The sequence below is a fragment of the Triticum aestivum genome, chromosome 5B (genome assembly GCF_018294505.1).
Source record: "Triticum aestivum cultivar Chinese Spring chromosome 5B, IWGSC CS RefSeq v2.1, whole genome shotgun sequence".
Classification (NCBI taxonomy): Eukaryota; Viridiplantae; Streptophyta; class Magnoliopsida; order Poales; family Poaceae; genus Triticum; species Triticum aestivum.
The window spans coordinates 486924231-486947316 of NC_057807.1; the positions used below are offsets into that span (position 1 = coordinate 486924231).

General features: G+C 45.3%; 1 protein-coding gene across 3 annotated transcripts; it reads left to right on the forward strand.

Annotated features, from left to right (window-relative positions):
* Positions 1-14359: 14359 nt before the first annotated feature.
* LOC123112692 (argininosuccinate lyase, chloroplastic) lies at positions 14360-21652 on the forward strand. 3 transcript variants are annotated; one of them, XM_044533758.1, is made up of 11 exons: positions 14360-14532; positions 14655-14840; positions 15995-16123; positions 17017-17190; positions 17685-17945; positions 18751-18861; positions 20045-20145; positions 20518-20755; positions 20840-20904; positions 20981-21004; positions 21393-21652. In XM_044533758.1, the coding sequence occupies exons 2-11, from the start codon at positions 14655-14657 to the stop codon at positions 21514-21516; spliced, it is 1413 nt and encodes a 470-aa protein (XP_044389693.1). In that variant the 5' UTR covers positions 14360-14532; the 3' UTR covers positions 21517-21652. The 3 variants fall into 3 exon arrangements, with proteins under 3 accessions (XP_044389693.1, XP_044389691.1, XP_044389692.1); XM_044533756.1 differs by having other exon boundaries at positions 20840-21004; XM_044533757.1 differs by lacking the exon at positions 14360-14532 and adding an exon at positions 14540-14564 and having other exon boundaries at positions 20840-21004.
* The last annotated feature ends 1434 nt before the right edge of the window (positions 21653-23086 follow it).

Consider the following 23086-nt stretch of genomic DNA (forward strand, 5'->3'; position numbering starts at 1 on the left):
GTTGGATGGACATCGTATGGTCACTAGAGCTAAAATCGTTCATATTGACTAAGTTGACAAAGCCCTCCGTCCCCATCAACTTAGTAGGCCCACAAGTCAGGCTCCCACTACGATGGGTCCCAGCTAGCAGGGGGAGTATTCATTTTTTTGTGCGTAATTAGGAGGCACTTCCTTGCGTGCGAAGATATAGTTGGTGGGTCTGACCTGACAGCGGGGGGAACATTTTTTCGCGAAATACAGAGGCCCTTCCGGTGGGTCCCAGCTGTCAGGTGGAGGAATCATTATTTTGCGCATAATAAGGAGGCATTTCCTTGTGTGGGTCCCTAATGTCAGCCTCTTCCGATGGCTGTTGTTTGTTGACCATGTTGACCTCGCCGCACCGACAGCACAAACGCGGTGGACAAGGGCGAGGCCCAAGAAGGGAATGACCCGGAGCCGACGAAGCCACCACAGCGGATGCCCACGTTGAGGGGAGTATGAGCGCTGACTGGTCAGCTGCGGGGTGATGCTGGCATCTCCGGAACATAACAGGATGTGCGGGTGGGTAGAGGGATGGCTTGGCGGCAGCACAGCCGGCCACAGAGGAGGGAGCAGGCAGTCCCGCCGGCGCTGGTTTGGGAAGCTGGAGCAGGAAGATCAGAGATTGAAGAAGCACGGTGGCCATTGGATGGACATCCAACAGTCACTGCTCTGTGTTGACTAAGTTGACAAAGCCTTGCGTACGCGTCAAAAAAATTTAAGGACAACGTCATTGTCAACCTAGTAGGCCCAGAAGTCAGACTCCAAATCTGTCAAAAATAGCATACAACCCATTAGCCATTATTTTCAATAATTTATATCCCATTTGCTAATTATTAAGGATATTTGAAGCCCATATTATTTTTCTTAGCGTTATAGACCATATATTCTGGGCACTGCTTAAAAATTCAACGAAATATTGCATATTTCAGTGGGGTCTGAAATCTTTTAATCACGAAATTTCGAGTCACGCTAAAAATAATTTTTTAAAAATTACATCAAAATAAAATTCAAAAAACAATTCTTCGCAAAAAAAATGAATGAAATTTAAAATCTTAACTAGCAAGATGCCCGTGCATTGCACGGAACATAAAGATGCATTTGTATGAGTAGTTTATCTTGTGGGAGAAAAGGATGAATGAGGGAAGGTGAGGGAGTCCTGGACTAAGGGGTCCTCGGGCGTCCAGCCTGTTAGACATGGGCCGGACTGATGGGTTGTGAAGATACAAAGACCGAAGACTCTGACCCGTGTCCGGATGGGACTCTCCTTGGCGTGGAAGGCAAGCTTGGCATCTAAATATGAAGATTCCTTTCTCTGTAACCGACTCTGTACAACCCTAGTTCCCTCCGGTGTCTATATAAATCGGAGGGCTTAGTCCGTAGAGAGAACAATCACAATCATACAGGCTAGACTTCTAGGGTTTTAGCCACTACGATCTCGTGGTAGATCAACTCTTGTAATACTCATATTCATCAAGATCAATCAAGCAGGAAGTAGGGTATTACCTCCATAGAGAGGGCCGGAACCTGGGTAAACGTTGTGTCCCCTTTATCCTTTTATGGTCGACCTTCGAAGCATAGTTCAGGACTCCCTACCCGTGATCCGCCGGTTTTGACACCGACATTGGTGCTTTCATTGAGAGTTCTGCTACGTTGTCGTCAAGAGGTTCGATGGCCCCGTCAATCATCTACAGAAATGTTGTCTAGGGAGAAGTCTTCCTCCCCGGACAGAACTTCCTATTCGGCGGCTTCACACTGCGGGCCAACTCGCTTGGCCATCTGGAGTAGATCGACAACTACACCCCTCGCCATCAGGTCATATTTGGAAGCCTGAACTACGTCGCTGATATCCGCGGAGACTTGATCTTTGACGGATTCGAGACCATGGCAGCCGCTCCCTGTCACCGCGATGAACATGACTTAAATTTGTCATCGGACCATACCCAGGAGATAGCACCTGTAAATGCTCTAACCCCTGGATCCATGTAACGCCCGAATAATCCAGCTACAGTAATCCTACGCTAATGAGGCCACGTTACCACTGTTACTGTTGGTAATCTCGTTTAGATTCAAAATGGTCTAAATTCAAATTTAAAAGTAAAGTCAAAAATAAAAGTTTTCAAAAAAATCAAAGCTAAAATGTGCAAAATGTGGCAAATAATTCATAAGTATTATTAGTGAAGTAACAGAGTTTTTATAAAATGTTTAAAGTGCTCAAAAGTGATTAAAACAGTGGCTTGAATAATTATATAAATGCCCATTATAAATTCTAAAATATCAAACTAATTTATTTGGGTACCAAACTTTTTATGGCAGAGGTATAAACATTACTACTAATTTAGAAACTACTTTGGTATATTAACTAAACTAAAACTAGTGTGGAAATTAAATAAAAGAGTAAAAAGGAGATGGATAAAAAAACACACCCTCCCCTGGACCTTGGCCCACCTAGCTGGCCAGGCCGGCCCACCTGTGCCCCCGTCATCCTCCTGTTCACAAGGGGGATCGTGGCGGCCATCGCCCCGTCGGCGGCCACGCGCCGGCCATCGCCCCGTCGACGGCCACGCGCCGGCCATCGCCCGGCCACCCCTGCCTATAAGCCGCCCCCATCGCCCCGGACCAAACCCTAGTTTCCCATTTCCCCCTCTCCTCTCCCCTCGCTCCCTTTTCTCGATCTGGACCGGCGCCCGAGCGCTACCATGGCTGCGTCGCCGACATTCGCGTAGCCGCCGGCCTCTTCTCGCCTCGCCGACGAGTCCACGAGCTCCGCCCGCCTCCGCTACGTCGTCCTCGACCACGAGCCCGAGCCGGGGAGCGCTTCATCGAGCCCCACGACGCTTTTCCTCCTCCTCGGGTCGCTGGCGAACTCCGTTTATTCGGGCCACCCCTGCTGCTACTAAACCTCCCGCCGAGCCGTTGTGTGCTCCTAGGTGAGCACCCCATCCATCCCCTTTCCCTTCTGCTCCTCGACGTACGCCGTACCGTAGCTTGACGCCGCCCCTGCTCCGTAGCTCCCGTGTCCAGAGCTCGTCGTGCACAAGCCCACGCTCACGCCCCGTGCGTACCCTGGGCTCCCCTGCCCGTGCCTGGCCGCGCTCACGCGCGCGCCCACCCGCCGCTGCCGTCTGCGCCCGCGTGCTCGTCGCCGCTGGCTGCCGTTGCTTCTTGCTCTCCTGCTGCTATTGCCGTGCTATCGCCTGCAGCTCGTCTCGGCCGCACCTCCGCACGTCAGCTCGCGCGCGTGGTCGCCGCGCCCCCAACCGCCCCGTTCGCGAGCTCACCGGCCGCGGCCTCGCCTTGTGCGCGCGTCGCGTGCTCGCGCACGCCCTCTCATGCCGCCTGCTGCTGCACTGCTCGATGCCGCCGCTACTCGCTGCTCTGCTTGCTGCTGCCGTTTGCTGCTGCTCCTCCCGCGCGTGGCCTCGCCGCCGCTGCCTAGCGCCCGCACCGCGAGCAAGTAACATTCAGTTACTGTAGCTATTGCTAGCTTTTCAATTTCTACATCGAGTAACCCCCTTGACTGCCCCTAAACTGCAGCTAAACAACTACTAATCGGACTAAAAAAATTATGGGGAGATAGTACACTTGACATGGTCCAAATATTTCCATTGGACCAAATCATTTTGATGCATGGTTTAATTCCTATGAAAATCACAAAATGCTATCTTTTCTCGACAGAAAAAAGAACTAATCTCTAGCATTGTGTGTGCGTGTGTGTATCCTGTGTGTGTGGTGGCCGGCCGGCTCTCCGTTAGCTAATTAGTACTCCTACTAGTTAGTCTAATCAGTGGTTAGGTTTAGTGCAAATGACAAGTGGACCCCCCTCTAAATATCCACTTAAAAAGAAATACAAGATATGTGTGAATGACACCTAGGCCCCATCTACAGTTTTGACCAGTCAACAGTCAAACAATTGACTGCTGACTGCACTGTTGACTGAGTCAACAGGGACCCCTGGACCCACTGTCAGCCTCCGGTGACCCTATTGTGTGCACTCTGCTGGGTGCGCATAGCAATTTTCCTCTTTTAATTCGAATTAATTATAATTTCAGAATATTGCTAAAACTTTAATAATTCATACAAACTAATCCTTAACTCTGATGAAAATGTTTTCTACGTGAAAGTTGCTCAAAAAAATCCAACGAATCTGAATGCGCAGTCCGTTCATCTGTCACATGCCCCTAGCATGCTGAACATGGAACTTTCCCCTCTCTTTCATTTGTCCGGAAAATGCTTAACACCAGGAAAACCCCTTCGGATGTTTTCCCTCTCCGTCTGCAACGTGTAGTACCGCGTTAGATCATCGCTAACACCGCGTATTACCATGTTATGCTTTATGATGCTATGTTTGCTTTATATTTACTGTTTCGTCCCCCTCTTCTCTCCGGTAGACCCCGAGGCCAGTGTTGCCCCTGTGATCGACTACGTCGACGACGACCCCTCCTTGCCAGAGCAACCAGGCAAGCCCCCCCTTTGATCATCCCGATATCGCCCATTCCTTTCTCTCATGCTTGCATTAGATTTTGCTACTGTTATTGTTTGCTCCTATTCTGATGCATAGCCTGCTTTTGTAACCTGCTCATTGTACCTTAGCTGCTTATCCTAAACTTCTTAGTATAGGTTGGTTAGTGATCCATCAGTGATCCCCACCTTGTCCTTGTTGCCCCTGCTTCATCATCGAAGACCCGATCAACGGGATCGAAGACCATGCCCCGACACCGCACATCACTTTCCCCTTAGTTTCTCGACACTACTGGGTTACTATCGAGTGTCGGGGGTGAGACCTCATCAGCACTTCTGATGTTACCCTATAGTGTAGCTATTCGGTCGTGGTCATCAAGGGTGATTCCGCCTTAACCACTTTCGATACGACTCTGTCGTGCAACCCCTCAAGTGTGAACTTCGAGGGTGGTTCCTCTTACGTTCACCTTGATGATTACATCGAGTAGAATCCGTCAAGGGTGATTCCTCAGGTTTTCCCCTTGGTGTTAGACACACAGTTACTATGGTTACTATGACTTTACACTGAACCCTGTTACTGAAGACGGGTCGGCCCTGAGGGGTACCCGCGCGAGCATATTTGCGAGTGATGAGGAGTCGGGTTGACCTGGAGGGTGCCCGTGAGATAATTACGAGGCGTGGCCGGGCATTCCCAGCCCTTGCCGCAAGTCCTCGAGACGGGGCAACGGGGTCACATCTTTCGTGAGTCTCTGCTTGTTACCGCGCGTTCCTAATCCACTACGATTTGGATATTTGATCTGAGGGGCCTCTGGCCTGATAGCACTAACCATCACGTGGGCATAGTATGGGCGTTCTGCGTCGTATGCATCAGCCAAAGCTTAATAGATGTCAGCGACTGAGCGGCGCACGCCAGGTTGGACTGGTAAGCTCCTGCCTTTTTAGGGAGGTAGCTAGGTCTGCTCACCGGCCGCGTACGCAACGTGCAGGAGTTCCAGGGGCGATGGCCCATGACCCCTGGGGGCATAGGTTTAGTCCGGCGTGCTGACCTCTCTACTAAGCCTAGGTCGGGTTGCGGCGTATTGTTTGGCCGAGGCCGGGCATGACCCAGGAAAGTGTGTCCGGCCGAAGTTAAGCGAGCGTGGTGGGTAAGTTGGTGCACCCCTGCAGGGAAGAAAACATCTATCAATAGTCTGTCCTACGGTAACGGACACTTGGAGTTGTATCTCGATCGATACAATTAGAACTGGATACTTGTGATGAGAAATGGATTGTGATGATAACTGGATAGTATGGCTCTGGGATTGCTTTCTCGCATGGAGTCGAGAAAGGATCCCCGGCCGAGGTTGATAACACTACTACTACTTTACTTTATGCTACTCTACTCCCTCCTGTTGCTGCAAGATGGTGGTTTCCAGAAGATGCTAGTCTTCGATAGGACTAGGTTATCCCCTCTATTCTGGCATTTCTGCAGCCAGTCCACATATACAGCCTTCCTTTGATAATGTTGCATATGTAGTGTAGATCCTTGCTTGCGAGTACTTTGGATGAGTACTCACGGTTGCTTTGCTCCCCCTTTTTCCCCTTTCTTCTTCTTTCTGGTTGATGCAACCAGATGTCGGAGCCCAGGAGCCAGATGTCACCGTCGCTGCCTACTACTATGTGGAGACCGCCAAGGACCAGGAGTAGTTAGGAGGCTCCCAGGCAGGAGGCCTTGCCTTTTCGATCGATGTTGCTTTTGTGCTAGCCTAAGGAAAACTTGTCTAACTCATGTCTGTACTCAGATATTGTATCTAGATTGAGACTTAGAGTCATCTGGATGAGTGTCAAAACTTGCATCGACGTAACCGTTTACAACGAACCTTTTGTCACCTCCATAATCGAGAAACATATCCTTATTCCACTAAGGATAATTTTGACCGTTGTTCAGCGATCTACTCCTAGATCACTATTGTACTCCCTTGCCAAAATCAGTGTAGGGTATACAATAGATCTGGTACACAGCATGGCGTACTTTATAAAACTTATGGCTGAGGCATAGGGAATGACTTTCATTTTCTTTCTATTTTTTGTTGTGGTCGGGTTTTGAGTCTTACTCAATTTCACACCTAGCAACACAGGCAAGAACTTCTTTGACTGTTCATCGGGAGCCAACCGGCTTGGACGGAACAACCGATGGAAACAAGGCCTGGCGTACCGCAGAACGAAGGAAATGGCCTTGTGTTCGACCGGCCATGGTCAAAACGAGATCCTGTTCATCAAGAGGGGTCTGGCGTACCGCAAAACGGAGGAAATGGACCTCCTACGATCGAAACAGGGTCATGTTGATCGAGAGGGGTGTGGCATATCGCAAAACGGAGGAAACGGACTTGTGTTGGAGCGCTACGGTTGAAACGGGGGTCCTGTTCATCGGAGGGGTGTGGCGTACCGCAAAACGGGACTCCACGAGATATTGTTCATCTCCACCGTTGACTGCCTCCACGGGCTACTGTTCATCCACTGTCGACCTCCTCCAGCCTCCACCTGCGACTGTTCATCCACGGCCTCCTGTTCATCCAGCCTCCATCACGCGCTCCTCCACCGGCTACTGTTCATTCAGCCCTCCACCGGCTACTGTTCATCCAGCCCTCCGCCGTCTACTGTTCAACCAGCCCTCCATGGGGTCGTCCTGTTCATCCAGCCCTCCACGGGGTCCTGTTCATCCACCCCTCCACCGGCTCAATCGATCAGGGCCCTGTTCATCCAGCGGCAACACCACGGGTTCCTGTTCATCTAACCCCCCCACCGGGAACTATTCATCCAAACCCCCCAATAACGCTCACTATTCATCAAGAGGTAGCAGGTTCGATCAGCTTCAGTTAGCAGTAGTAGCGAAGGAATTGCTCGATCGGGTTCAGTTAACAGCCATCGATCGATCGCTCGGGTTCAGTAACACATAGCCTGCAGTGCAATCACTCGGGTTCAGTAGGCGAACGCCTCACTCGGGTTCAATTAGACCCAACACCTTGCACCCAAGCGTGCACGTGTACGAGAGAAACGCGCATCGCTCGACCCCCGACCACCCACCGTAACCGGGAACTCCCCGATATTTTCCACGCCCTCGCTTCTATCATGGTTTTTTCCGTCATGGACGGCCCAAAGAATGTCATGCAGCTGCATCTCCGACCCACCCAGGACGAAAAGCCCATTTTCTATCATGATTTTTTGTCATAGAAGTAGGAGCCCACCACATCTATGATGATACCGGGTTTTGTCACAATTATCGTCATGGAAGTGTCATAAGCATGACAGAAAAAATTTCATACGGCCCAAAATGTCACGGATGTGTCTTCTTTTGTAGTGCATTCGGCTCCACGGCAAGAAGCCATCCTCGACCCAATCAGGTACCTGTCACAAATCCGTACCCCAGTGTTGAGTGTTGGTGTCAAAACCGGTCGATCTCGGATAGGGGGTCCCAAACTGTGTGTCTGAGGATCGAAGGTAACAAGAGATAGGGGACACGATGTTTATCCAGGTTCGGGCCCTCTTAATGGAGGTAGTACCCTACTTCTTGCTTGATTGACTTTGATGAGTATAGGGGTTACAAGAGTCGATCTACCTCGAGATTGTAATGGCTAAACCCTAGCAGTCTAGCCTATGTAAATTCTGATAACCTCTACGGACTAAACCCTCCAGTTTATATAGACACCGGAGGGGCCTAGGGTCAATGTTCAGGAAAGCGTTTTTAAGCGGCGCTTAATCGTGCTTAAGCGCCGAGCGCTGAGTAAACGCTTCGCTTGTGACCTTAGCGGCGATTTTAGTGTTTAGCGGTTTTTAGCGGTTTTTAGTGGCGATTAAGCGTCGCTTTAGCGCTAGGCGCTAGTTAAGCGTGCGCTGAGCGCTCTTACTCGATGGAAAAGCGATGGGCTCTGAAAACGGTTGGGCTGGAGGGCCACAAGGGGTATAAAGGGCTTGGCCCAAAACAGGCCTGTTCGGCTAGGGTTAGGTTATAGGATCCACAAGAGGGGCACGAGGAGAGTTCTGTGGTGGCTGCTCCTGCTCTGGATCTAGCAGCGGCTCCTGGCGTTCTTCCTCCTCCTTGGCGGTCCACTGGATCTGGACACCGGCAGCTCCTCCTCCTCCTCCTCCTGGACGTCCCCTCCTACCAGTTCAGGTGAGGATCTTCACCTCTCCTCTCCTCCTTCTTCTCAGCTCCTCTTCTCCTCCTTTGTTCCTTAGATCCATACATCCTCCTCTAATGTTTTCTTCAGTTCTCATCCATAAGCAGGCATGCAGCACTGCAGCAGTAGTTTCTTTGTTGTTCTAGACTTCTAGTTCAGTTCTTTGTTTCATTCATTGCCTCATTGGTCTTTGCTTAAGCAGGGAGCAGGCAGCAACAGTTTAGTGGTTTGTTTAGAAATAGCAAAGCTGCAAAGGTAGGCACTAAAGAGGAATTTGTCTAGTACTACTGAACTAGTATGGAGTCAGGAGAAGGAGATGGTGCTGGTGCTACTGCTGCAGCAGCAACAGCAGAAGAGAGAGCAAAGATTCTGAAGAGGAATTCCGATGATATGGGTTGGGCTTATGGTCAGCTTGTTGATCCTAACAATCTTCTGAGAGTGAAGTGCAATTTCTGCAGTCAGATTTTCACGGGAGGTATTTACCGGCTGAAGCAACACATTGTGGCAAACTCAAATGCGGTGAGGACCTGCCTGCGGTGCCCACAAGAAGCTAAAGAAGCTTGCTTAAAAGCTTTTGAAGAAAAGGCACCAAAGAAGCAAAAAAAGTATGAGCACGAGAAGGCTGTGAGAGATGCTATTGTTATTGATGCATCATCTACTCCTCAAGGTCAAGCTCAAGATGATGATGAACTCACTTGTATTGGTAGCTCACAACCTCATGTGTTAGGTCCTATAGATAAGTGAACACATACAATTGACCCCAAGTTATCCGGAGAAGCAAGACTCAAGCAAATGAAGATTAACAAGGCAGCATGGGAGGAGAGGTCACTTCGAGCACATGAGTACATTGCAAGATGGGTGTATACACATGGTAAGAGCTTGCTGCCCTGTTTTTTGCCAATTGAATTGTAGATTGTTTGCTGCCCTCCTATGCTAAGATGTGTCTCTCTTATATGCAATGCAGCAATACCATTCAATGCAATTGACAATGATGAGTTTAGGCAGATGGTTCAGGCCATTGGTCAATTTGGTGCAGATCTAGATCCACCTAGTCAATATGATCTCCGGAGAGACTTTGCTGAAGTGTGAGTATGCAAGAACCAAGAGTGAACTCAAGGACCGGGAGGTTGAGAAAGGCAAGCATGGTTCCTCTCTCATGACTGATGCTTGGACTGACATGAAGAGGAGAAGCATTATGAATCTGGTCACACATTGCTCGGAAGGTGTTAGCTTCATCAAGTCAAAGGAAACATCAGACACACCACATACAAGTGAGATGATCTTCAATCTAGTTGACAAGACAATTGAAGAATTGGGTGTTGAACATGTGGTGCAGGTTGTGACTGACAATGCTTCAAACAACATGGGAGCTAAGGATCTCTTGAAAGTGAAGAGGCCGAAGATATTTTGGAGCTCGTGTGCGACTCACTATCAATTTGATGCTCCAAGGGATTGGCAACTTAGCTAAGTTCAATAAGATAATTGATCAAGCCAAGGCTTTCACAATATTTGTGTATGGGCACCATCGCACCTTAGAGTGCAAGAGATCATTCACCAAGAAGAGAGAAATCATAAGGCCGGGAGTAACTAGATTTGCTTCCCAATTCCTCACTTTGCAAAGCCTTGCAGACAAGGCTGATTCACTAAGAAAGATGGTGGTTTCCTCTAAGTGGGACAAGATCAAAGATGTGCACTCAAAGAAAGGAAAGGATGCTACAGCCATAATTCTCAACAAGCCGTTCTGGAAGGGTGTGAATCTTTGCATCAAGGTGTTCGAGCCATTGGTGAAGGTCCTCCGGTTGGTTGATGGTGATGCACGGCCCTCAATGGGCTTTGTGTATGGAGAGATTGTGAAGGCAAAGAAAGAAATCAAAGAGGCCTTTGGTAACGTCGAGGCGCGGTACAAAGATGTGTTAGCTATAGTTGAAAAGAAGATGAAAGATAGGCTTGATGCCCCACTGCAGTTGACTGCATATTTGTTGAATCCACACTATAGCTATGCAGATGACAGCATATTTGATTCTGTTGACATCAATATAGCCTTTTATTCTTGTGTGGAGACATTCTATCATGGTGATGAAAACATGCAAGACCAAGTTGTGAACTATGAAATAAGCAAGTTCCAAAGCAGAGAGGGTTCCTTTGCAAAGAAGCTTGCTAGGACTTGCCAAAACTATGACTACAATCCTGGTTAGTCATTACTTGCAGAACTTTCACTTTGCTGCATATTTTGTCTAGTACTCAAGTTCCTATAGTATTATTAGTTCCTGACTATGAAAAATTCCTCTTCCTAGTGGCTTGGTGGAGAATGTATGGAGGTGAGACACCAGGGCTGAAGGACATGGCTATGAAGATCCTTTCTTTGACCTCAAGTTCTTCGGGTTGTGAGAGAAATTGGAGTTGTTTTGAGTCGGTTAGTTTCCAAAGCTGAATTTGTTCCAATGCTTTGTCAAGTTCATATTAACTAGTTCCTAACTAGTAGCATTGGCACTTGTAGATACATACCAAGAGGAGAAATAGACTTACAACAGATCGCCTCAATCAGCTTGTGTACATCCAGTTCAACTCAAGGTTGTTATCCACGAAGAGAAAGATCAAGCAGAGGAAGAACATTGATGTTCTCCTCACTACTGATGCATCCGAAGCACAAGGCTTCTTGTTTGAGGGAGGAGATGATCATGCTTTCATGGTGTTTCCAGATGGAGATGAGGGAGCAGATGGCATACCTTGGAGTGTGGTTGGAGATGCTATGGGAACCAGTGAACAACTTGAGCTTCGTCGAAGTGCAAGGGTTAGAGATCTCCATGATGAAGAGTTTGAGTCAGACGAAGAAGAAGTAGAGGAGACAGATTCAGAGGAGGGAGACATAGAGTACGAGGATGATGAAGATGAAGTGGTGACTGGGCACACTTATGTGGATGCGAACTAATCCATGAAGTCATGAACTGCTACTTGCCTGCTGCTGTTTGTTTGCTGATGTTGCTGTTGTTTGGTTGCTGCTGCTGCTGCTGCTTGGATGCTGCTGCCTTTTATCTTATATGCTCTAAGACTATATTGTGCATTTATGCTTGTTGTGTGAACCACTGAACCTTGTCCTTATGTGTTATTTGGGTATTTCTTGTGGTTTGTGAACCACTGAACCTCAACCTTATATGCTATTTCAGATTTTCAGCTGCCTATGTGCTATATTTCCTATTTTCTTGTGCATATTATTCAAAAGCAGCCAAATTCTGTCAATTTAAAAAAACGCTTAATCCTGGTTAAGCTGCGCTTAAGCGATCATTGCTCTAAGTTGTGGCCTTCCGCTCCGCTTACGCTTACCGCTTTCTCAAACATTGCCTAGGGTTGTATAAAGTCAGTTTACAGATAAAGGAAACTTTACATCCGGACGTCAAGCTTTCCATCCATGCAAAGGAGAATCCCATCTGGACACAGGGGGAGGCCTTCTATCTTGTATCTTCATGGCCCATCAGTCCGGCCCATGCTACACAGCCCGGACACCCGAGGACCCCATAATCCAGGACTCCCTCGGTAGCCCCCGAACTTGCCTTCAATGACGATGTATTATTCGGCTCATGTCTTCGGCTTTGCAAGGCGGGTTCTTCATTATAATCTGGATCAATAACCATCCAGCGATAACCCCAATGTATTTTACGATTCCCCCCTGTCGATGCTTCGATTTTCACGCGCCGGGCGAATACGAATGGTTAATGTTTTTTTACAAATAAGCCCCTCATTACGCTTGGATGACACCTATAAAAGGATATGTAGATCTCCAAATGTCATCTCACACCGCGCAAAAGAAAAACCACCAAGTTTAGCCACGAGCAAAGCCTTCCATCATGGCTAGCGCCCCAGGCTCATCCTCGCACCCCCATGGCCCTCAAGAGGGTGATTGGTTGAGTTGCTCCGTGCCTCATCTTCACCTAAGTCGACTCCAGACGCAGGGTTATCTCCCCCTCACGGATCTAGTCTCCGTTCGAGCGGGCTTGTATTCAATCGGCAATGATGCGATGGCCGAGAACTTCCCCAACCCGAACAAGGAGGAGAGGGTGTGCTTCGTCCCATTTCTGATGTGGGGCCTGGGATTTCCAACCCATCCCTTCCTTCGGGGGTTATTGGAAATTTACGGCACCCAACTACACAACCTCACCCCAGGTTCAATTCTGCGCATCTCAAGCTTTGTCGCCCTCTGCGAACTATTCTTAGGCATCGAGGCCCGTTTTGAACTATGGAGGAAATTCTTTTGCCTCGTTCCCCGCCACCGAGGAGGTTCCATATTTGAAGTAGGTGGTGCCGAAGTATGGCGTATAGCGGGGTCCGGATAACTTGTAGGAACACCTAAAGAGGTATACCCGCAGTGGTCCTCGGAATGGTTTTATATGGACGACGTCCCGCTGCCGGATCCAGTCCGGCAGGGTCTTCCCGAATTCTCCAACGCCCATTTAAGGAAGCGCCTCAACTGGCGTCCTGATGTCTACTACGCAACTTTATTCTTGTAGACACGTGTTGGGCCTTCAAGGGCAGAGTTTTGTAGGACAATAGCAATTTTCCCTCAAGTGGATGACCTAAGGTTTATCAATCCGTGAGATGTGTAGGACGAAGATGGTCTCTCTCAAACGACCCTGCAACCAAATACAAGCACCCCAACACACCCAATACAATGGTAAATTGTATAGGTGCACTAGTTTGGCGAAGAGATGGTGATAAAAGTGTAATATGGATAGTAGATATTGGTTTTTGTAATCTAAAATTATAAAAAAACAAGGTAACTAATAGTAAATGGGCACAAAAACGGTGTTGCAATGCTTAAAAACAAGGTCTAGGGTCTGTACTTTCGCTAGTGCAATCTCCCAACAGTGCTAACATAGTTGGATCATATGATTATCCCTCAAAGTATAGCAAAGAGTCACTTCCGAGTTCCTATTAGCGGAGAAAAAAAAGGTAGGAATTGTTTGTAGGGTGCGAAGCCACCTCAAAGCTATTCTTTCTGATCGATCTATTCAAGAGTTCGTACTAAAATAACAAAAAAGCTATTGTTTTTGTTCGATCTATCCTAGAGTTTGTACTAGAATAACACCAAAGCATATTCATATTCATAATACTCAATCCACACAAGGAACTACAAATAGACCCCAAAGTTTCTACCGGAGAAAAACATGCATCAACCCCTATGCATAGATTACCCTAATATCACCGCGGGAATCCGCGAGTTGAATGCCATAACATATATCAAGTGAATCAATAAGATACCCCAATTGTCACCTTAAGTATTCATACCGTAAGACATATATCATGTGTTCTCATCTCTGAATATTCAATCCGACATGACAAAACTTCAAAGGGTAAAGATTCAATTCATCACAACGAGAGTATAGAGGGGAGAAATATCATATGATCCGACTATATTAACAAAGCCCATGATATAGATCACGAGAGAGATAAAACACATAGCTACTGTTACAAACCCTCAGCCCCGAGGGAGGACTACTCCCTCCTCATCGTGGTGGCCGCCGGGATGATGAAGATGGCCACCGGAGATGATTCCCCCCTCCGGTAGGGTGCCGGAACGAGTCTAGATTGGTTTTCGGTGCCAACAGAGCCTTGTGGCGGCGGAACTTCTGATCTAGGTTAACCCCGAAGTATTTTGGAATATTTGAGAATTTATAATTCAAAAGGGGTGCGGGAGGCCACGAGGTGGGCACAACCCACCTGAGCGCGTGTGTTTGTGTGGTTGGAACCTTGTTACTTTGTGCTTAGTGGTTGCTTTATTTATAAAGCGGATCGAAAGCCTTTTTTGGGTAAAATAAGGGTTTCTGCCGAGCCCGCTCGCCGCCGTCCCCTCTTCCGCCGAGGTCGTTCGCTCCCCAAATCGTCGTCGTGCTGCCGTGCGGAGGTCGTGTTCGGATTCCCTCCCGAGCTCCTTCGGTCAAATTCCTGCTCAAATCGTGTGCCCGCTCCTTCGGTCCACTCGTTGCTCATCTATACAATTATGGCGATTTGTCGTCCTTACTGCAGATGGCGGCGTTTGCGGCGAAAGGGTCGCTGCGGGGGGGCTGCTTCACGGCGAGCGGCCTCTCCGGGAAGAACCCTCCTCCAAGTAACAGCTTCTGCAACCACTTTGTGCCGTCGCGGAGCAACGCTGTTCCGTCCATGGCCTGGGGCATGGGCTGCGACAGAAGGCAGGTGAAGCTGAAGGCCCAGGTAAAGATTAAAACCACAGATGCGTGGCAGGATTTGGGAGATTTATTTAATACTTCAAATCTTGCGTTGATTCCACGACTTTGGATGGTTTTGGATCAGGACTTGGTCCCAAAATCCGAACAATAGCACGCACATCTTAAACTGCAGTACATGCTGTATTTCTCACTGAAAACTGTACATGCCGGCAGGGGTGAAATCAGGGCTTGTCAGGAGGGATGGAGGGCTAGTAGTGGCCCTCCATCGCCGGCAGGGGTGCCGGTCGTGGATCTGATCCGCTCCTACTCCTCCCCCTTTCCCCGGCCTAGTCTGCTTGTTCTCCGATCTGGTGTTCTTCAGGACAGGGCGGTAAGGCCAAAGCCGCTGCCTTGGTTGGTCGTGGGGATGTTGGATTGTAGGCCAGCGGCGCTGACGGTGGGTGGCGTTTGTGGGCGGAGCGTGCGTCTCAGGTTACTCAGGTGGTGTGGTTGCGGGTGGTTGATGGAGCTTGGGTGCGACGGTGGGGTGTGACTGCCGGGGTACACCACTTGCCCAGTCTCTATACTGGATGACGATGGCGGTGGCTGTTGTCAACGTACCCTTTCTGAAGGCTCCGCAACAGCGTTCCCACTCATGTCGTTCTGCTCATGGTGGACGGTGGCGGCCATCAATGGTCGTACCCTTCTGGGAGGCATCGTTTGGGAGTCCTGGCTTCGTTGTGGTCCGTCTCACCTCTTCGTTCTGGATACTCATGGTGGAGGTCTCCGTCAGCTCCAAGCTGGTCTGTGGTTTGCTTGGTAGTCGGTGGAGTGGTGTGTTGGCCCCCGGCACCTTTGTATCTTGCCCTGGGTCTGGGTGTGTGTACAATATAAAGCGGGGAAAACCCTTTTTCGTCAAACTGTACATGCCAACTATTATTAACCAGCAATCATTCACGACGTAAAGTTGCACACCACAGCCCATATGTCAGATGGTCTCTGTATCTATTAGCGGGCTATATGCATATTTTTAAGGTGGGAAGAGTAGCTTTTGCTACTACTAATTTTCGGGATTTCTCATGGTATATATCATGCTTAGTGGATATATGGATACGTATATCTCTGTGCAGTGATTCATATGATCTTTGAAACTCAATGTTACAACATATTGCTTAACATAATTATAACATTGTCTTGAAGGTGCCTAAGTGGGTTTTGCTGAACGATGATTATCTGTATGATGATCAAGCATTACAGATCGACACAATTGTTTCCAGTTCAGCTGTGTACATCGACCTTCTCAACAGGGAACGTTATCGGGATCCAGTGGTACTTTCCATCATCCCATGTATCTATCCAAGTATCTTTTCATTTTGAATTTTACATTTGCTTATGGTCCAAAGAAAAGACTTGCAATGATTGTTGCTCCAAAAGTGTGTCATCATGTCAAGTGTGGTTTATCTACAAGGTATATAATTTGGAAAGATTAGGCACTTCTGGAGAAGCATTTATGTTAATATACCATTGATTTATATATACACGTAAAAGAGCATTTTGCAGTTATGCCATATTGGTAAGGATATTTATTCAGTCTGATTGAAACATGATGAAACCTAGCCGAAGATGAAATAGCTGATGCTTGCTGTGCACACCATGGAAATCTGTTCCAGGGCTGGCAGCTTTCATATTTGTAGTTGTCTACTTGATAGTTTGAGGGGTTCGAATTCCTCATATTGTGCATGCACTTCTGCTTTGTTGGTTGGTGCCTTTAGGACTGCTGCATTGTGTTAGCTAGCAGCAAGGACATGAAGTTACAAGGCATTGGTTTCGCTAGGTTTCGCTAGGTTTCCTGTACTTGGTCATCATTTGCACATATTGCATATATGTTTAGTAGCTGCATCAACAATTCATACTGTGAAGTCACAGTTAGTTGTTTATGTTCTTGTTGGTTCATGTATAGTTATCACAATTGTAAAGTTTTCATGGTTGCTGTTTAGTCTACTGACATCAGAACCTATATTTTGAAAAACATGGATATGCTTGCTATTTATTGTGTCAAGGAGGTACTATGTGAAATAAATCTTCTTTGTCTCCTTTAGCAAACGAAACTGGTAAAAACTCGACTGATATTTCTCAGGTCTAACATACACCAGGTTGTTCAAATATTGTTTTTCATTGAAGTCGTAAGTGAACTGACTAGTACTGGTTCGTAACATTTCAAGTTAGGGAGAACAAAGCCGGAGGTAACATATCAGCACAAGCAGCGCCTGGAGGCTGATGAGAAGCGCTTGAGAGATCTTGTGGATGGCCTGGTTGAGTCCATCTCATCGGACAGTAAGAACTACAGATACGTCATAATGTCCATCAAAGAGAATGCTAATATGATTATGGAGGAGGTACTCCTTCTATCTCTTGCTCTCCAAAATCCTGGCAATATCCATGGTTGTATTGTACTACTGTACACATCAAAACGTGCAACTTTTGCACTCGATTTTTGCAAAAGTGGACGCAGATTCCTTGGACAGTTATTAAACAAAAAGCCTTTGTTGCAATTTATTTCAGTGGTGTGCTCGATTCCTTAGGTAATTGACCAAGAAGGTAAAACAGAACTAAAAAATCACTGTGGAAGATACGTGAACTGATAGGCATCGTCGATACTTAAGGTTACGTACTTCCAGTTGGAATATTATTTACTATTTAGTCATTCAAATGTGTCTATGTAGCACTGGCACAATATCAAAACCATGTGGATGTTATGAACTTTTATCTTGTTTAAACTAAACCTTTTGGATGAAGTACTATGTTCTCTTTGCTATTAGTGCCACTATTTTTTTGGGTGCAATCAGTGTTTATAGTTATGTAATTGTGCTTGTATTCTGTAATTTTGCAGGGTTTTATTTCCTCTTATGCTCGAGATGAAATTTTAGAAGGTCTTGAAAGGATAGAGAAGGACATTGAAGTGGGAAAATTCCATTGGAGAAACAATAAAGATATCCGGTCTAACATTGTTGAAGCACTCATTGACATAGTTGAAGGGCCAGCAAAAAGGCTGGATGCAGTAATAAGCCGTTACGCTCAAATTCTTACAGTCCTCCAAATATGGTGTCATGACTCCATTGATAAATTTGTTGCCCAGATAAAAGAACTCCAGGTTGATGATTCATGCTCATGGTCTATTCTTGCTAAACTGTGTTGCATTGTTTATCAGATAACATTTCGCTCAAAACATACTTATGTGTATCTAAATATTTCGGTTTGGAGTACTCTATTACATCCGATTAATGATTCTAATCTGGGATACTATAGTGACAAAAAGCCTTTAACTATGTGCACACTTAGGTAAGTGGTTACAACATGCACATTGAAGGGGCTCCGGTTTGGTATGAGAAAAATTTGCTGCCACCTAGCAGTTATTGATGAAACTCACATGCATGTTTGTTATCCTCTTAACATTTACGAGTACCTTTTTTTCGAGAAAACGCAAAAGAGCTTGCGTTTCATTATATTGAAAAGACGGGGTTTAAAAGTACGAGTACCTTTGGAAATATACACATCATTTTGCACAATGTACTACAGTTTCCACTTTTCTTGACGCTGCAACGGCGGGCTTACACCGGACTGAACAATATAACAACTACAAGTGAAGCTGGGCTAAATTTCTACTTCACCTTTTGTTTTCACATCATATTGTACAATGAACTAAATTCTTCGTTTCACAATGTTAGCCGTTGTATCTGGGACACTGACACGCTAGATGAATTAGTGCCATATTTAGTGTAGTGCAAACTAGCCATTTGTACAGGAAACAAATCAAAATAGATATGGCTTACCCATGACTTACAGCTAGTTTTTTTTGCTTCTTATATTATTGCTAATTTAAATTGCAAAAACATGTTTTGTTCAGTTTTAATTACAAATAATGTTCTGATCCAACTTTTACATTATCTATGTTATAGGTTGAGCTTGTTTTGCTAGCGATAAGAAATGAGGGATTGGTCCTACCTTGCACCGCTAGGAATGCAGACTGTATTCTACTTGGCGATCTGGTATTATCAAAAGTTGAACAGGTATCATCTAAAAGGACATACACTCATATTGTATTAGACAATATTCTTTTATTAGGACATGTTATATGATCTTATGGCTCGGCCAGTTCTTTTGGCGGCTTAAAAAATAAGCCGCCTCCTCTCCAGCTTTTCCGATAAGCCGCCTCCCTCATCCATCGGGGCTTCTGAACTAGTTATGGGATTACTAATTAAGAAGTCTCAACAAATTTTGGGAGCGGCTTATTTTTTAAGCTGGGGCGAGGCAGCTTATTTTTTAAGCCGCCCAAAAGAACTGGCCATCATCTATGTAAAGCCATATACGACAATATGTTTTTACTCCCTCTGTTTTCACTTAAACCAAGAAACATCATGGAATGACCATTTTACCCCATTCATGAGCCCACTTATTGCCTTGGGATCATGTGTGTTTATAGTCATAATAGAGAATGACATGGGAAATAATCGAAAGGGACGATGGAAAAGAACAACCAACGAGAGTGACATTTAGGAATAGAGGGAACATTCTAAAACTCCTTTAACTATGCTAGTAGCACTACCAGCTTCCAGTAGGCATATCCATGTTTGTACGTGATACATGAAATACTTTTGGATATTCATTGTAAGCTAGTCATTTGCATCTTTCAAGTATGTTCTATGTATAGCAAAGGAACCTTGGGACAGGAACATTGGTCTATGGGTGTATATACACACTATACGGAAAAAATAGTAATTAAATAGAAAGTCAAGAAATTCTGAAAATATTTTTGAAATAAACTTGACCTTCCATTGTACTTGTAAAAAAATCCACAAAAAAAAATCGGCAAAATAGTGTGAATAGTGACCTATAGTAGTAATAAAAAATTGCCCTTAATTCAACACTGGTTTTTTATTCCTGAAAAATTATATACTACGAATAAGAAAGTCAAGTTTATTCTAAAAAACTTCTAAACTTTTTTGACTTTTTTTAATTATTAGTTTTTCCCCATATCAGGTGTATATACACCCAGAAACCTTGCAGTTTCACATTAGAATAAATTATATAAAACTGCATGTTATCACATATTGGCCCAATTGCCCATTTGCAATAATGTTTTACTGTAAGTTTGTGGCATTACAACTATGTACTAAATACATAAATTATCGAATGTCAATATCTCTCATGTCAAGAATATTTTATCTGATAACTTGTAGTTGGTGTGAACAGCTAGAAAATGATGTCTCTCAGCTGGTTAGCTGCAAAAACAAGATTGGCTCTACACTACAAACTTCTTTCCTTTCAGGCCGCACCGATGATTCTATGAACAGGTTTAATAAAAAAAATCCTGTCTTTTGCAGAAAAGATAAATCTGGATCCATCACTTTCTCTCTTGCTGATAGTGTTGGGCATACTACTGCTTGCATGTGCTGCAAAAACATTTCTCCGTGACTGATCATCTTTCCTTTTTTCCTCTAAATTGAGGCCTCGTCTTTGAAATAAATAATTCGGTTTTCCCTTCTTTTTTTATGCATTCAGTTAAATCAATTTATTTAATGCAGAAATTATACTTGTTTTAGTTATGTTCTACTCCAATTATATGCATTAGCTTTTGAAGACCCGTTAAAAATTATTTTTTAACTGATATGGTGTTGCTATTATATTAGCTTAACTCAACTTGGTTTGATTTGGAACCTTTTCAGCTTATCAAAGGGTAGTTTGCATCACATATGCAATTCTATTTTGAAATTTGGAAACCTGATCGTTGGTGACATCGCGCACGATGTTACAGATCTTGAACAGGACCTGCATTCATGGATGCGGATGTTGACACAAAATGATGAAGTGACCCAAAGTTTATTGCTTATGTGGAGGCACCAGATTGATCTAGATATTTTTAATGTCATTCAAAGTTCTGGCTCTATCTACAATGCTGATGTGGTATGGTTTCTTAAACTTGCCAGTTCAGATTTTTTACATATTTTGTTAGGTCCTGCAACTGATCGAATGAATTTCTTTGAACAGGATAGCAGCAAGCGGTTTTTGAAAGCCTGTAAAGTGGTTCCAGAAATGATCAGAGCAGCTAGAGGGTTTGTAAAACACACATCTTTTAATCACGAAAAGATCCAGAGCTTTCCACCTAAGAGTTTTCTTGATGCTCCACAGCTTGCAGGATTCCGTTCAGCCAAGGTATACAAATTTAAGTCAAGAACATCTTTGTTATGTGCCATTTTCGTACTCCCTCCGTCCCAAAATAAGTGACTCGACTCTGTACTAAAATAAGTGACTCGACTCTACTAAAATAAGTGACTCGACTTTGTACTAAAGTTAGTACAGAGTTGAGTCACTTATTTTGGGACGGAGGGAGGAGTATTTTTCAAGCTAGACAAGAACAATGAGCTAGGCAGGTAGCTAACTGAAATAGAAAAAACCTTTAACATGGTAATATTTGTTGATAGAAGAATAGGGTGATCTATATTAAATTATTGCCTTCAGCTCTACGTGCTCCTTATCAATTTAAACATGTTTTTCACTTTTTACCGTTGACACAGTTTCTCTTACTTCTTTTTGGAAACAGGATCTGGATCACGGAGCTGGCGCTGCTGCGAAGCAAGATTTCAAATTTCACAGTGACCATACAACGGGGAGGCTGCTTGGCTGGCTTCGACGTCTTCATCAATCCGGGCAGAATAGCTAGCTAAACATACATATGGTAAATAAAAAGTAACTAGACAATATAGATAACAAAAGGTTAAGTGGTAATGTGTATGATCTATTTAAGTTGAAAGAAATTCCAGCGCCCGAAAATTCATTGGCGTGCCCGGGCTCGCCTGCTTACGGTATCGTTAGGCGTCCAATTGCATTGGGATATGGAGCACTTGCGGTATTTTAGGGACGTAGACGACATGTTAGTTAATGCGACACACGGATGGAGAGATCGGACGTTTGTACGGTGTATGGAATAGCGGCGACGTTTATGTCCTGTAGCAACTTGAATACTAACTTGAGCAGTACAACTTTTTCAGTACTTTTTGCATTTTCTGACTGATCAGACATCAAGCTTTGGTTGCTTTGCCGTTGGATTGTCACCATCGATGGGGGTGTCTGATTCCACATCATGGTGGGTCATGGATTTGGCGTAGCTACCCATCTTGTGGCTCACAGCGATAAACGTGTTCGTGGTTGGTGGTGTGTCCCTCACAGAAACGATTGCTTCTGAACAGGAGAAGGCGTTTAGAGAGGCAACCACAATCTTTTTGGGAGCAGTTCTGAGTGTGATTGGAGACAAGTTGGTTGACGCCTATATTCATATGGGGGTTGCCAAAAACTTGTGGGATGCGCTCCAAGTCAAAATCGGCGCAACTGATGCTGGCAGTGAGCTGTATGCCATGGAGCAGTTTCATGATTACAAGATGGTTGATAACCGTTCTGTATTGGACCAGGCTCATGAGATATAGTGCATTGCTAAGGAGCTGGAGCTTCAGAAGTGTGAGTTATCGGACAAGTTTGTCGTGTGTTGCATTATTGCAAAACTCCCTCCTAGTTGGAGGAACTTTGCTACTTCTCTCAAGCACTTGAGATGTGAATTCTCTGTTGAGGATGTCATCGGTCATCTCAGTGTTGAGCAGAACTCGAGAGCAAAGGACTCACACGTGAAAGGGACAGAGGGTTCTTCTAGCGTCAATGTGGTGCAGAAGAACTTCCACAAGTTCAAGGAAATACTACCTTTAAGAAGAAGGGTAAGAAGAAAGACAAAAAGAGAGATGGCTGCTTTACTTGTGGTTCAGATGAACATTGGGCAAACAAGTGCCCAAACAAGTACAAGAAGCCAACACAGGACTCCAAGTCTGTGAATGTCACTCTGAGCAACAATGATGCGGCATCTGGGTATGGTAATCTGTTTACGAGAGAATTCCTTATTTGACACTCTCTTAAAATTGTGTTCCTTATTTGACACTGGAGAAAATTTTCTTCCTTATATGATCTCTAGTCTTAATTTTTTTTCCTATATGACACTAGTGCATTTTGTTCACGTGAAAAGACCATTTTACCCATATGTATAATGTGACCACAAATATGTACAAGATAATAGTTGTTTCAAAAAAATCAGTCGAGTTATCCATATGTGACATCATATATGCTGGTATTGTCATGCCAGTCGATTTGCTATTGTTCCGGTTAGATTGTATACCTGCAGTAGCATATCTGTGGAAATGATCCATGCTACATTTTGTTAAATATGGGAGCACGCCAGCATGCATCACCATGCAA